This window comes from Neovison vison, chromosome 5 (assembly GCF_020171115.1).
Source record: "Neovison vison isolate M4711 chromosome 5, ASM_NN_V1, whole genome shotgun sequence".
NCBI lineage: Eukaryota > Metazoa > Chordata > Mammalia > Carnivora > Mustelidae > Neogale > Neogale vison.
Window position 1 is genome coordinate 57057459 of NC_058095.1, and position 15527 is coordinate 57072985.

At 50.1% G+C, this 15527-nt stretch overlaps 1 protein-coding gene and 4 non-coding genes across 6 annotated transcripts; 3 read left to right on the forward strand and 2 right to left on the reverse strand.

Moving 5' to 3' along the window:
• Positions 1–1452: 1452 nt before the first annotated feature.
• On the reverse strand, positions 1453–5935 carry TMEM107 (transmembrane protein 107). Of its 2 annotated transcripts, XR_006384601.1 has the most exons (6): positions 5554–5935; positions 5304–5371; positions 5090–5190; positions 4283–4379; positions 3836–4041; positions 1453–2999 (listed from the first exon to the last, which is right to left on the reverse strand). XR_006384601.1 is itself a non-coding variant. In XM_044249038.1 (5 exons), the coding sequence occupies exons 1-5, from the start codon at positions 5638–5640 to the stop codon at positions 3972–3974; spliced, it is 423 nt and encodes a 140-aa protein (XP_044104973.1). In that variant the 5' UTR covers positions 5641–5935; the 3' UTR covers positions 1453–3971. The 2 variants fall into 2 exon arrangements, 1 of the variants encoding a protein (XP_044104973.1); XM_044249038.1 differs by having other exon boundaries at positions 1453–4041.
• Positions 3201–3336, reverse strand: LOC122908102. The gene has a single exon (XR_006384886.1). It is a non-coding gene; the product is annotated as a U8 small nucleolar RNA (small nucleolar RNA).
• Positions 5936–14341: 8406 nt separating the features above from the next.
• TRNAW-CCA lies at positions 14342–14413 on the forward strand. Its single transcript has one exon. It is a non-coding gene; the product is annotated as a tRNA-Trp (tRNA).
• Positions 14414–14852: 439 nt separating this feature from the next.
• On the forward strand, positions 14853–14934 carry TRNAS-GCU. The gene has a single exon. It is a non-coding gene; the product is annotated as a tRNA-Ser (tRNA).
• Positions 14935–15185: 251 nt separating this feature from the next.
• On the forward strand, positions 15186–15259 carry TRNAT-AGU. Its single transcript has one exon. It is a non-coding gene; the product is annotated as a tRNA-Thr (tRNA).
• Positions 15260–15527: the final 268 nt, after the last annotated feature.

Below are 15527 nucleotides of genomic sequence, written 5' to 3' on the forward strand. Positions count from 1 at the left end.
AACGCAGAAAAAGGAGGAACCGAGGGACGGTCTCAGGTTGGAAAAGCCTAAGAGTGACAAGTGAATGTGATGTGTAATCCTGATTTAGAGGCTGAGGCAGAAAAGGAGAATTAGGAGGAAAGCTATTCCAATCAGAGCTGTGGATGATGTCATAGAATGGCATGAACACTAATTTCCTGGTTTCCCTAACCATGACGTGGCCACGTGCGATGCTCACGTTTGGAGGATCTGGGTGAAGGTTATACAGGAGATTTGAACAATTTTGTGACTTTTACTGTAGGTCTGAAATTAGTAAAGATAAAAGGCTAAAAATGCCAAGTTTTCTTTCAGTTCTTTTATGCTTGTATTTTTTACACTGTCACCTTTGATCTATTGGTAATAGTGGTGTAAGGTATCGATCCTTATTTTTCCCCAGACGGCTACTCAATTTTCTAATAAACTTTATTGACTAATTCCTCTTTTCCCCACTTTTTTTTTTTTTTTAAGATTTTATTTATTTATTTGGGGCGCCTGGGTGGCTCAGTGGGTTAAGCCGCTGCCTTCGGCTCAGGTCATGATCTCAGGGTCCTGGAATCGAGTCCCGCATCAGGCTCTCTGCTCAGCAGGGAGCCTGCTTCCCTCTCTCTCTGCCTGCCTCTCCATCTACTTGTGATTTCTCTCTGTCAAATAAATACATAAAAAATCTTAAAAAAAAAAAAGATTTTATTTATTTATTTGACAGAGATCACAAGTAGGCAGAGAGGCAGGCAGAGAGAGGAGGAACCAGGCTCTCTGCTCTGCAGAGAGCCAGACATGGGGCTCGATCCCAGGACACTGGGATCATGACCTGAGCCAAAGACAGAGGCTCAACCCACTGAGCCACCCAGGCACCCGGTTTTTTTTTTTTTTTTAAGTCTTTTAATTTTTGTGTTTTTTTTTTTTTTTCAAAGATTTTATTTATTTGTCAGAGAGAGAGAGAATAAGCAGGGGGAGTGGCAGAGTGAGTGGGAGAAGCGGGGCTCCCCAGGGAGCCCGACATGGGGCTGGATCCCAGTACCCCAGGATCATGACCTGAGCCAAAGCCAGATGCTTAACAGAGCTATCCAGGCGTCCCAAATCATCTATTTAATTTTTAAACTATCAGAAATACATAAAATTCACCGCCTTTGCCATTTTTAGGTATACAATTCAGTAGTAAGTACATTCATGCTGTTTTACAACCAATCCCTAGAATTATTTTCATCCTGCAAAGCTAAAAGGCTTTTACCCTGTCAACAACTCCTCATCCCTACCCCCTCAGCCCCTGGCAGCCACCATTTACATTATCTAAGACTCTGCTTACCTTTGGTACCTCATATGAATAGACTCAAGCAGAATTTGTCTTCCGTGACTGGCATATGCTGGTTGATGAGCTAACTTCACAAAAATAGTAAGTAAAATCTTAAAAAAAAAAAAAAACACCACTACCAGTTCTCCAAAAATAGTAAGCGTTTATGTATTACATAAGTTTATTATAAATCTTACTGATTCAAAGGATGTATAAGATAGAACTTACAAATAATAAAACATACAATTTCTTAACTGTAAACTCCACTCTTGTGTTCATGACTACATAGACCGAGTTGTGTCCCAACTCCAAGGTATCTCCAGTATGAATGCTGATTGGTATTTTAATTCACGTTTTTGAGTAAGACGAAAATGAAACACTGGGGATGTGTGAAGACTTCACTCGTTCCTCAATGACTTGACGAACTTCTTTGCTGAATCTGACAATAGTTTGCAACTTCTGGGGGGAATCTCATTTTGTGTGCCATTCACAATTTAACAGGCATGACATTTTTCAATTTAACCTGCATTATTAACATTTCCTCCATCACCTTCTTAAATCCAGACAACCAACTAAGCCCGATATGTAGCATTCGCCAATTTCTGGGGTGTAAATACTCCTACTGGGGCCAAATTCAAAATGTCAACTTGATGTCTCTATGAGTTGGGAAGAGAAACACAGGTTACTGGCCCATCGTTATACAGCACCGCCACTATACAGACACAATACATGTAAATGAGCTCCAGAGCACATGACAGTAAAACGTGGAAAATAATCAGGAACCTGAAACTAATGGAACACTGTGTGTCAACTATACTCAGTAAAAATAATTAAAATTCCTACAAATTAAAAAAGGAACAAAAAAAAATCAGGAAGTAATGAGTTTTGCATATATTACCTCTGGGATTCTTGTTTGTTTGTTTGTTTGTTTACACATCTGTTTTTAAATATAATTCATCTGTGCAGTTTACATGATTTCTGATAATAGCTGTGGCGCAATTAGCCCACAGTGTTTCTGAAAAACAAAAAGTCCGCTTTCAGCAATCAGCGAACCCCATCCGTGGGTGCGGCAACAGCCAGACTGCTGTGGAATGTGACCTTCCCGACTAGCCTGTAAGCACGACCCGCAATGTCCACCTTCCTTGCCTCCAGCACAGTCTACCCCCGAATTCTGCTCCAGCCACACCGTCGGACCCCAGGAGCCACAGGATCTGTGATGGCTGAGGCTGAGCAGGGATCATGTTGAGCACGACTCCCGCAGTGCCTACCACAGTGCCTTTGCATGCAGTTGGGTGCTCAGTAAGTAGCCAATAAACGCTCAAGATAAAAGGCTCCCAGAAGGGACAGAAGCGGAGGGAAAAGTAGATTCCATGTGTGTAAGGCATCACCTTGGACACCTTTGCTTATTTAGAATGGCCTGGGCTCCATCATTTAGGACAGAGAAACTTTCCGCACATAACACTGACCTGCGCGAGGAAACCGGGACCTCGCGAACACTCGTCGTGGGACAGAACAACCCTTCACACTTAGCTAGCTGCTAGCGCGTCTGCACTAGGCCCAACTGTGTTTCCAAAGGATTCCTCTGACCACGTTCCGGCCGCGTGCAAGCCACCAGAGCTGCGGGCTCTCACCACATTCCTGGCGCTGCCCCCGGGGAAGCCGTGCAGAGAAGAAAAGGGCGAACCACCAAATACTAGGAGCGACAAGAACAGTGACTTACTGCAAATCTCGAGACACCCACACCACTACCCTACAGCAAAAAGAAACACCGCAGTCGCGATACGGAAAAACAACCCTGTCATTTACTAACAAGCACTTCTGCAAATCTGCCAATAACAACCAAAAGAAAAAACTACCCGTTTGTAAATAATAAGAGTTGGGATCGCCAGACAGAATCAGACAGGAGCGACCGGGGTGTTGCAGGTCCCGGCCACGCAGAGACGCTAATCACGCATCATGCGAGCTCCAATCATCATGTTCCGATCTGCCCTCCCGAAGGAGGAACAGGTAAGGATTATCCTACCTGACGATAAAAATACTTTTTTGCGCATTCCTTACTCAAGGCAAAGGAGGCCGCTTTCGTTTAGGGTGAGTAAATAACGCGCGGACCCCAGCAACCTGAAATTATCTAGGCTCTCCCATTTCTACTGCTATATGTATTTGCAGTTACTAAAGACATTCCCCCCACCCCCGACATTTGGCTGCAAAAAAACCTGATAATAATAATAATAAATGAATCCCTCCCAGAATGCTCCACTCAGGAGCTTGGCACCCTAACAGCAGACAGCACTTGTTATTTACATATCCCCGCCTACTTCCTTCCGCTATTCGCTACCGTAATAACCAAAATAAAAGCGAAACTGGGAGCTGACTGTGCAAGGCTGCAAAATAGTCCTGCGTTTCCTTAGTAGTTTGGCCACCCCAATCCTCCCCTAAACGTTTTTTTAAGTCTTGATCTTACTCTAAAATATATTTTATTACAAAGCACTGAATAAAACGCTGATCATCCCAGACTCGAGTGATAATTACCCTAACAGGAAAAATGACATCCTCCACCAAATGCAGTGTTACTGTGGAGGGCTGAAGATGTCCTTTCTTCTTCCAGGAATGGTGAGTTGTCCCTTGCTCCTCCAACCTTCAATCCTATGCTTCCGGCATGAACGTATCAGAAAGGTTTCTTTTTCAGCCCAAAGACGCTGATGAACAATGCTATTTCGGTGATAGCGGGGAGGGCACTGCGGACAGAAGGGGGTGGGTTCAAGGATCCTTCCAAAAAAAAAAAAAAAAAATCCCCAAATCCCCAAACCAGAGACTCCACCCCTAAAGTGTAGGAGATGGGGGACTTCAAGAGACTGCAGCAGATTGAATGGATCCGCTATATCCTCCCAGACCATGGAGTAAAAAGGCCTGCGTGGGGGAAGCCTTCAGAATGAGTAAACCTTCCTCCCCTATCCCAAACATTGGCGGCCACCATACCTGCAGAAGATAAAAATGTACCAGTATGTGGTGCACTCCCAACGCTCGAATATGAAAAAGGACAGGGCCACGGACGCACTACAGTGAGCCCCAATGGCTTGGGAATGCACCAGAGTCAAGGAACGCCTTTGGTTCAATAGGTGGTGATGAGCCACAAAAGGCATTGCTGGAACCGGCGTCTGCACTGTTTCACCCCCTGCTCCCGCACCACACTGCAAAGGCTAGAGCCTGTACAGCCATGTGAGTACAGATCAGGGCTGGGCCTGCACAGCTGGGATCCCAGGCTACCCCAACCCAGTGTCTAGGGGCCTACCTGGATCCTTCAGGTCCAGGGCGCCCCATCTACCCCAGGCACACGAGAATACTCACAGTGACTTGACACACTGCTGGAAATCACCAGGCAACAGCCTGGTCTTCCCAGCTACAATTCAAGTGTCAAGACCCTTCCCTGGTCCATCTTGTTCATCTCTCTCTCTCTCTTATTCATTTATTTAGCTGTCTCTTCTGAGTTTCCACAGTGCCTCTTCCTACCTTTACACACTCCTATAGCCCAGAGCTGCTCACACTGGGTTACAGAATGTCTGAGCATCTATCTCTTCCTCAAGGTGGAAAACTGTCTTTTACTCCCATTTGGGATCTCAGTGCTTGGTGCATGGCGGGAGCTTAACAAACGACTGAAGATTGTATTAAATCTTCCACATTGCCTAAGAAGATCTGTGAACTGGAGAGGCTGTTTGCCCCGGCCAGAGCACGAGTTAGGTGGCTGGAGGGAGTGGAGATGGAAATGCGCCGTGCATAAAAGGATACAGATGAGGCTCTGGGTGCTGTTGAACATGGAAACTCCCGAGAAGAAACCCGCCAGCTCCACTGCAAAGAGGCCAAGGGTGACAGAGAGCGCTACCACCAGCCTGCAGAGAGGAAGGGGACAGGCTCAGGTCTCCTGGACTTCTTCGATGACCCCTCCACTCTCACTACCTCTGAATTCTGACCACCCCAGCCCCCCCACCCCTTGAGCGCTCACTGAATGTCCTGCTTTTCATACTCCTCCGGGGTGAACGTGAGAGGCAGGCAGGCCTGGATGTTGCTGTCCTAGGGAGCAGAGCAGAGCGGAAGAAAGTGAAAGAGGGGCGGGCTGCGGGGCAGCTCCGGGGTCAGAGGGGGACGGGAGGACCCGCCCACGTAAGGTCCTGGGGAAGTGGCGCCGAGCGGCTAGGAGCACGCCAAGGTGGGAATGGAGTTGGGGGGCGGGAGGTGGTGGCCGTGGGTCTTACCCGGGACCAGAACAAGGTGATGACGACCACCAGATGCGCCAGGAGCGTCAGGAAGCGAGAGGGCACGAGCCCCGAGATCCGGCCCATGGCCCCGCGGGGACAGGGGTACCGACTGCAGCGGAGGCCGCGCTCCGCTGGGCTGAAAGCTCAGGAAGGGCCACTCCTCAAGTCTCGCCCGCCCTCACGCAAAAATTCGACTGCCGCCTCCTTCCCGCTTGCGCTGGCACCTCCCAGTTGCCTTGGCAACCGCGTCCGCGGACGCCGCGGCCAGATCTCGGGAAATCTCGCGAGAGCAGTCGCTTCTTGAGCGGCGGCGGCCTTCCGCGGTGGAGCAAGTCGCGGGTGGCCGCGAGGGGCGTGGTGCTGCCCTCGGTCCGCGCGGCTTCACCTGGGAGGACCCGCGGCTCGAGGGGCTCTCCAGACACCGCTGTCCCCGTCGCGCCCGTCTTAGGGCGCCGCCGGGCCTAAGGCAAGGACACTCTCCCTTCTCCTCCTCCTCGTGCTCCCCATCGTCCTGGGCGGCCGCAGGCGCGGGAAAGGAACGCGGAGACGTGGATGCCCCTGCCTTGTCCGCCGTTACTAACTAGATGGTCACGGTGTCCCTGATGATCCGAGAACCCCGGACCGGAACCTTCTTTGATCCTCTGACCTCCCCCTCCCCTCGAACCCCCAGACGACTTGGCTCAGTCTGGCGAGGGCATCGCGGAGAGCAAAAGATGGCTCTGCACGTGGAAGCGAGGTGCGTCCGGGGAGGGAGCGGTGACCCGGCCAAGGGCACGAGTCCTGCCCCGCTGGGAGGCAAGGAGCCGGCTGCGGCGCCGACTGTGCTCGAATTTCCTTGTCTCTCCGAGGTGTGGGCACCTGACTTGGCCCAGCAGCAGTCCGAGGACCTCTTACTGTCAGCGCCCTCTCTGATCTTGGGACCTCTGCTGAGATCCTGGCAGAACGGAAAGTTCTCTCCCTTGCTCTCTGCTCCCTGGTCAGGTCCCTGCGTGCTCGGGACCTCCGCAGCCCGCGTACCGGAAGGTCTCTCTTCTACTCCACCCTGGCGCTTTTAGGCCGGTCTAAGCTAAACACGCACGCCCAGGGGCCATTTCTGATTCCTAAATCCATTCAACAAATAATCATTGACCCGCTAGCAAGTGCAGGGCTCCTGTCCCTGACAAGACAGAAGGTTCTACCTTCCCGGAGTTTATATTCTTCGTCAAGGAGATCGAGATGGGCCACAAACATACAAACGAATAAAAAATCCGCAGGGTAAGAGGTGCTGGAAATATATTTTTTAAAAAGGAGGTGCAAGGAAAGGCCCTTTGAAAAATGAGTGATTCATTCTTCAACTTTGTTGTAGAAAATGTCAAAATTGAGAGGAAACACATTTCTGTCTTTGAGGACCCCAATATAATAGATACATTTCCTTTTTCTAAATCAGTGGGTAAAAAAATTCAGAACTCAAAGAGATAGTGAGGAGGTGTTTGCTCAAGATCATGAAAAGACAAAGACTGAAGAACTCTTCCAGATTTAGGGAGACTAAAGAGATGTGACACCTTTGACTTGAGAAATATGATGGATTTTGGACCAGGTTTTTTAAAAAAAAGCCTCCGGGGTGTCTGGGTTGCTCAGTGGGTTAAAGCCTCTGCCTTTGGCTCAGGTCATGGTCCCAGGGTCCTGGGATCGAGCCCCCGCATCGAGCCCCGCATTGAGCCCCACATGGGGCTCTCTGCTGGGCAGGGAGCCTGCTTCCTCCTCTTTCTCTGCCTGCCTCTCTGCCTACTTGTGATCTTTGTTTGTCAAATAAATAAATAAAACCTTAAAAAAAAAAGCCTCAAACACTATCTTTTGTTGCGAAGGACATCAGTGGAACAATTGGGAAACTGGAATGAGGTCTCTAGTTTAGGTACCAGTAATATCCATGTTAATTACTTCATTTTTAATAATTCTACTGCCGTTATGGAAAAGACTGTCCTTGCTAGAACATACACACTATTTTAGGGTAAAGGAGCATTATGTCTGCAATTTACTCTCAAATAGTTTAGAAAAATATGTATGTGTCTGTAGAGGCAGAAAGAGAGGCAATGATGGAGCGAACACGGTCTCCGAAAGTACATGGGAATTCTCTGTATTTTATATATATGTTTTTTAAAAGATTTATTTATTTACGGGGGGGCAGACAGGGAGAGAGAGAATCTCAGGCAGACTTCCTGCTGAGCACAGAGCCAGACAAGGGACTGGATCTCACAACCCAGACATCATGACCAGAGCTAAAACCAAGAGTCAGACGCTTATCCAACTGAGCCACACAGGCACCCCTTATATTTATTATTTTAAGTAAGCTCTACACCCAAGCTGGGGCTTGAACTCAGGACTCCATATCAATAGTCACGTGCTCTATGTACTGAGCCGGCTATGTGCCCCTCTCTGTATTATTTTTGCAACTCTTCCATAAATCAGATTATTTAAAATAAAAAGTTTTAAGTGATAGCCCTTCCTAAGGTTTCCTTTTCGGTCTTCTATAATATTATCATTGAGACATTTAAATTGCTTTATAAAAAGAAGGAATGACTTTCTGGGGTTGATGGTCCCTATATGTTAAACAACTATACATTGAATCTATGCAGTGACATTTTCCTATAAAACCATCTCTTGGGCGCCTGGGTGGCTCAGTGGGTTGAGCCGCTGCCTTCGGCTCAGGTCATGATCTCAGGGTCCTGGGATCGAGGCCCGCATCGGGCTCTCTGCTTCCTCCTCTCTCTCTGCCTGCCTCTCTGCCTGCTTGTGATCTCTCTCTGTCAAATAAATAAATAAAATCTTTAAAAAAAACAAAAACAAAACAAAAAACCATCTCTTTAGGGACGCCTGGGTGGCTCAGTTGGTTGGACGACTGTTTTCAGCTCACGTCATGATCCCGGAGTCTCTGGATCAAGTCCCACATCGGGCTCCCAGCTCCATGGGGAGTCTGCTTCTCCCTCTGACCTTCTCCTCGCTCATGCTCTCTCTCAAATAAATTTAAAAAATTTTAAAAAATTAAAAAAAAAAAAAAACATCTCTTTAAAGGGCAGTGCAGTCTTAAATTTCATAATGGATAATGGAGACAATGTGGTCACCAAAACCCACAAAATAAAAAACACAATCATTTAGACTTTTCAGATGAATTATCTGTATAAAGAGTGAGATTCAGCCAAGTCTCTGAATTATTATTATTATTATTTTACTCTAGAAAAGTTGGACGGAAATCACATGTTACCCGCATGGGCCTTCTGAGCTCTCAGGCGTGTAGGGGAGGTTTTCTCTTTAACTGTTGAACTGTTTTAAAGTTCTGAAAATAGGGGTGCCTGAATAGGGGTGGCTCAGTGGATTAAGCCACTGCCTTGGCTCGGTGTCCTGGGATTGAGCCCCTCATTGCATTGGATTCTCTGTGTCGGGGACCGCCTCCGGCCGGGAAAGTCCCCGCCATTACAAGATGGCGCTTGGCTCACTGCCAGCAAAATATGCTGCAAGTAAACACCGAACTTTCTGGTGAAGCCCACCTGAAGGAGGACATAGTCATTGGCTGTTTCAAATTTAATCAGTATAATAACAGGACTCTCATTGGCTCTCCCCATTGTTTGGCCCCTTATTGGTCACCCTGACACATATAAGCTAAGAAAGTTGTCGAAATAAAGAGACGAAGCATTAACACCATGCCAGGCTGGTTGTCGTTCTTGCGGGCCGAGGGCGACACTCTGCTCAGCGGGGAGCCTGCATCTCTCTCTCTCTCTGCCTCCTTGTGATCTCTCTCTGCCAAGTGGGTAAATAAAATCTTTAAAAAAAATTTTTTTTTAAAAGTTCTGAAAATATTTTGAAACCTTCCCCCATCTCAGGAGGGACAGGCAAACTGTCTTCATCTCAGGAGGGACAAGCAAAGTACAGTGGACCCAACTGCTTCTCTCTTTGGAGGTGACCCTCATCCATATGAGACCCTCAAGACAAGTGACAACGTTGATGTCCTGAGTACAATGAGAGGCAGACTCCATGTGAGCATAGCATAGCAAGCACGAAAATATTGAGTGCATAGATAAGACCCAAGGACGGAAGGGGTCCTCCCTTCGCCTCTAACTCTCATGACTTTTTCTCCTGGGAATGGGAAGCCCAGGCCACTGTCATTACCAACCTCCCCCTACAACAGTAACAGTTGTCAAGTCTGACATTTCACAGACAAAGGAAACACTTTCAACCACTGCAAGTGAGCAAAACCCAGGACCTGTTTTTGTAAGATCTTCCAAAGTTGTGGAACAAAGAGAATGTAGAGGAGTCAGCCAGCCATGGGGAAAAGATTGGGGAAAGAACTTTCCAGACGTAGGTACAGAGAGGGCGAAGTTCCTTTAGGTGGGAACGAGGCCACAACAGGCCAGTCTGTTCGTTGAACAGAAAGAAGCTGGTATGTCTGGAGGCTAGTAATGGGAGGGGAAGAAGAGATTAAGGTGGGGTGGGGTAGGATGGGGTGGGGTGGGATGGGCACACACAGGTGCCAGGCTTGCAGCCTGGGGGAGAGACGTGGTCAGGTCTGTGTTCTAGAAGATGACTTTGGATGCAATGTGGAGAACGGATTTTGAGATGTTAGGGAGCAGGCATGGGAAGAGGCTGCTGTAGTGATCCCAGGACGGACAGAATGAGATTAGGCCAGAGTGAAATAAAGAAAGTGGAACAAAGTGTCAGGAATCAAGAGATCGTTAAAAGATAAGAAGGTCTAAACATGGGGCTATGAGTGGGTGATGAAAAAGGAAGGGGTCAAGGATGACAGAATTTGGGGCTCCCCCATCTGCAAGTGTGGGGCATTCTGCTTATAATAGGCTTCCCGCCTAGGGAATCTACTAGATAGTTCTTAGTAGAACTATCTAAGAACTTAGTAGTTCTTAGTAGAACTGGGTAGTCACATTTCACATTATGAATTAATAACAGTGAGCAGGAGTTTAGGTCTGCCCTGCCACTCTCCATGATGACCTTGGTTCGCAGAAGCCTGCCCCACAGAGGTCACACAAATTTGAGTGTTAGAGCCACCCTGTGGCCACAGGAGGTACTGCTGGTGAGCTGGTGCGTCCTTCCCTTCGCAGGGGGGCCAATGACTCCAGCCTGGGCTGGACCCTTGCTGTCCAGCCCTGATGGACATCTGCTCTGGTCAGAAAAGAGCTCAGGGGAAAAAAATTCGAACATATGTAAAAATAAAGCAAACAGAAGGATGAATCCCTTTGAAGCCTGCCATTCTGCTCCATCAGTTACCAACAGGACACCAACCTTGTTCAGCCCAAGTTCCTCCCAGCCGCACTAATTATTGCCAAGCAAACCCCAGACATCACCAAATAGCTCAGATTGCCCAATATCCATCATACAGACGCATGACGAAGTCCACACCTTGCACTTGATTGATGTGCCTCTTAAATCTTTTTATTTTATTTTATTTTTTAAAAATCTTCGGTTCTTCCTCTTTGTTCTCCTTCCTTGCAGTTTCTCTGATGAAGACACTGAGCCGTTGGGACAGGGACGTCTGGTCCTGTCATTTCATATGTTCCTCTGCGTCCTGTGTTTCCTGTAGACTGGTTGCTAGAAATAGTGTTTGCTGAGTCTCACATTCATTTTTCCAGTAAACAGACATCATGGGAGTTGGCTTGTATTTCTGATCCTGTCCCATCAGGAGGCCCATCCTGGCCGCTTGTCTCTTTTTTCCGGTGTTTGATCTGAGCAGTGGAGTCAGGCATAGTCAGACCGACGGAAGCATTACAAAGTTCCCATTAGGTTTTCACGCACGGGTTTCATTGATCGCTGCTGCCTAGCCTCATTCTTGCAGGAAGCGTTGCAAAACAGGGGTGTCTTAATTGCATCGTTCCTTTCTGCACTTGTCACCTGTTATTCTTCCATAAATAAATAAGAATGTGCCTTTGTCAACTTTTTGTTTACCTTGAAATACAGGTTACCCAGGAAAAGCTGGTTTTTGTTTTTGTTTTGAGAGAGGCCAGACATCCAAATTCTTACTCCAGTTACAAATGTTAACATACAACTAAACGGTGAAAAAAAAAATGAAAAGGGAGAAAAATACCCCTGATGACAAGAGCATATACAGCATACAACTGCCCCAGGCCACCAGCTTTCAGCCTGTGGACCAGCACCGCCCCGCAGAACTTTCCGTGATGAAAATACTTCATACTGTTTCTCTCGCATGTGGTAGCCAGCTAGCTCCACGGGACTGCTGAACGCTTGGAATTGGGCGAGCGAGACTAAGGAACTGGATGGTTAAATTTCAGCTTCATTTGACAAACCCCCTATTGAATAGCTCCCTCTAGTGACTAACCATATTGGGCAAGGCAGCTCTGAACAGAATAATCTATTGGTTTCTAAAACTTGGAAACTGGTGGGATAAATGGAGATTTAAACATCCGAGTATACTCTGGGTGGTGACCCTGGACTGATAATTCCTCACACCTGCTATAGAACCTTTCTGAGCCTAGAGGTCAAGTCCACATTCCCTGGTACCATGTCCACTGACCCAACTTCCCTTTCTTTCTTTCTTTCTTTTTTTTTTTTTTTTCTTTTTTAAGATTTTATTTATTTGACAGAGATCACAAGAGAGGCAGAGAGAGAGAGGGGGAAGCAAGCTCCCTGCTGAGCAGAGAGCCCGATGCGGGGCTCCATCCTATGACCCTGAGATCATGACCCCAGCCGAAGGCGGAGACTTAACCCACTGAGCCACCCAGGCGCCCCCCAACTTCCCTTTCTAGCAAAAATTTGCACCCTATCCTATGCTCTCAACTTCTCAGACATGTCTCCTTCCTCTGTAAAGTAGGCTTTGCCCATGCTAGTGCTTTTGCTAATACTATCCCTCCTTAATTTCACAAATGCTTCTGGAATACGCAGTATACCCCAGGAATTGTATGGGGTGCTGGGAATACGTATTTCCTTCTCCTGAGTAACTTAGAGTGTGGTGAGGGAAACAATTAAAAGTAGTGTTTTAAGTGTTATCCTGGAGGAGACACACAGCAAGCCTCCTCCCCGGGGAAGAGGGGAGAAGTAGGGAAGAGAAAGCTTTTGAATTGAGTCTTGGAAGGGTGTGTTAGGGGTCATCCAGATAAAGAAGGATAGTGGCACAGAGACAAAGGAACTTGAAATGAGTCACCGTGGCTGTCTCCTGGAAGGTGAGGAGGCAGTGGCTGAAGAGAATCAGGTAAGGACCAGATATTAATAACAACCGTAATAGCTGATTGGGACCAGTCAGGTTCTGAGCACTTTATCTTAGGAAATATACTGCTACTGATCCATTTTCCGTATGGGGACACGGAGACGCAAGGCCATTCAACAAGGAGCTCAAATCACACAACTAGTAAGTAGCAAAGCCTGTATGTGAATACTGGCAACCTGCTTCCAGGGCCCACTTAAGAAGTGCGTGACCTTGGGGACCTGGGGGCTCAGCCAGTAAATTAGGACCTAATCTCGATGGGGAGGGGGCACTGATTTTAAGCCACAGTGTGATGGGAATGAGCTGGCATTTTAAAAAGATGACCTTTGGAGGTAGAGACATCAGAGAGGAGTCTAGTACAATAATCCAGCAAGCGAGGATGGGGAATTATGACGGGAAATGGAATGGACAAGATTTGGGGACTGAGAATGGGGTGTGTGTGTGTGGGGGGAGTAGTCAAGAGGAGACTCCCAGCCTTAGCTTAGGCACTGGTGGCTTTGCAGAAGGAGTGGGAAGGAAGGATGACAGGGGCATGTGAAGATGTCCAGCAGGTGCTGGGCGGCTGAATCCAGAGGTGGGAGCAGGCTTCAGGAGCCCTGGGCACACGGATGGCTGACTCCAGGGAAGGTGGTGGCAGAGCTCTGCGGTTAAAGGACAGAGAAAGAGACTGGGGAGCACGGATGGGGCAGAACAGGGGAAAGCCAGCATATCCATGTCCTGACAACCCCGGGAGAAGAAGGCTCTTAAAGATGTTGTCCAGACTCAATGAAAGCCAGAGGACGTCGGGGGTCGGGGTCGGGGGCTGTGACATCTCTGTGGACTCCGAGGACTTCGGGAGCATCACTGTACCGAACGCGCATTTGACCTGGAAGGGAAGGCATGAGACACAGCGTGACCTCTGCCGCCGTTCTGGCCTGTTGAACGCCTCGAGAGGCAACTGGGGGGGGGGGGTGTCTCTGCCAGTTGCCGGTACCCCTCTCCAGAAGCTGCCAGCTCATAACGAAGTCCGCCGTGATGAAATCAGGACAGTGGCCGCCTCCGGGAAGAGGCAGGGAAGAACTTTCGGGGGGCGGGAGAGGTGAGGAAAGGAACTATAGCTTGAATGGGTTGTGGGTTGCATTTGTTGAAATTTACCAAAACACACACTTCCGGTCTGTGTACGTCTCTGCCTGTAAATTATTCCCCAGAGCCATAAGGAGCGACGAAACGACCGAAGCCGGGGCTCTACCGTGGAATTTGACACCAGAGTCTCCGAGCCGGGGGCGAGGCGGATAGGGGGCAACCGGGAGTAGCTGGTCTAGCGCCCCGCTGGTGCCCGGGGCGTGGGCAGCGCCTCCACGCTCCGCCCGGCAGCGTGGGTCCGTGCCACACCCCCTGCCCAGAGGCAGCTCGGGGCCGGGGGGGCTCGTGGGCAGGACGCCCGGGGCTGGGGCCCCGCAGGTGGCACGAGGCGGGCGGGACTGCGCACCCACCTCGCCGCCGGAGCTTAGGGGCTCGGGAGGGCCCTTGGCTCTCAGCCTCGATCGCCGGGACCCCGGCCGGCCGCCAAGTGGCCATGGGGAGACCTGTCCACGCCTCCGGCCGGCCGACCTCGTGGCGCAACGGTAGCGCGTCTGACTCCAGATCAGAAGGTTGCGTGTTCAAATCACGTCGGGGTCAGCTTTTCTTGTTTTGTTTTCCACCGGGGCTTCCGTCCCTTTTATTTACTCCCCTCCCGGCGTGTCCACCTATCCCGAGCGCCTGCGCCGGGTTCGGAGCAGCACCTCGCAGGGTCCGGAAGGGGAGCTCCCCCGGCGCCCCGTCCCGAGCCGCCCCGTCGGGGGAGCCCAGATCCCACAGTTTGGTGGGCGCGGATCCGGGTCCCGCAAGCGCGGGCCGGGGATGAGGCTCTGGAGGACTGTCACGTCGCTCGGCCCCGACGGGACAGCGTGGAGCGCGCGCAGGTGAAAAGGTCGCTGGGCCGGCAGTAGCCTGCGGGTTGCGTCGGCCGCGCCCGGCGGGTCCCGGGACGCGCGCGCCCTCCGCCACGCGGGCGTGTCCCGCGGGCGGGAGGACGAGTTCAGGCCCCAGAGAGAAGAGCGGAAACAACTTCTCCGCGGACGAGGTGGCCGAGTGGTTAAGGCGATGGACTGCTAATCCATTGTGCTCTGCACGCGTGGGTTCGAATCCCATCCTCGTCGGCGTGCGGTTGCGGCCGCCAGAGCTCAGTTTTGTCTTCTCGAAGCGAGGATCTCTCGTTACCGCCCACCTGCCCCCCCTCCGTTCCCGCGTCACCCCGGTACTTCGCGGTCGCCCCCGACCGTCGTTTTCGTCCCCTCTACCCCGTTTTCCAGGACGACCGAAGCCGGCTTACAAGGGACACGGAGGCTTCCGTGCACCTGCGGGAGAGGGGACCCGGCCAAGGAAAGAAGGCGGCGTGTGCCGGGCGGTGGGCGCCGTGGCTTAGTTGGTTAAAGCGCCTGTCTAGTAAACAGGAGATCCTGGGTTCGAATCCCAGCGGTGCCTTCTCGCTCTACTGCTTTTGCGAAGAACCTCCGGGCGTCCACAGATCCATCGGCGTCTCTCTCGGAATCCACTGGGAGCCTCCGGGTGGCGCTTTCCGTTTCTGGCGTTTGCGGTCGCTCCTGGACGCCGCGTGGTTGTTGCCAGGCGCGGGGTCAGTATTTGCGCCTGGTGGACCCATGTCGCCGAGCCCCAGGGACTTCTGCGCTTGCCCGGGTCTCGGCTTGCTGCTACTTCCTGGGATGCTCGTTGATTCCGCCCGTATGTCGTT

Excerpts from the sequence above, each read along its gene's own strand:
- TMEM107 (XM_044249038.1), bottom strand. The coding sequence starts at position 5,640 with ATGGGCCGGATCTCGGGGCTCGTGCCCTCTCGCTTCCTGACGCTCCTG. Across the intron at positions 5,191-5,303 it reads TATGAAAAGCAGGACATTCA|GCTGGTGGTAGCGCTCTCTG; the intron begins GTGAGCGCTCAA and ends TCCTCTCTGCAG. Across the intron at positions 4,380-5,089 it reads CAGCACCCAGAGCCTCATCT|CCATTGGGGCTCACTGTAGT; the intron begins GTATCCTTTTAT and ends TGCATTCCCAAG.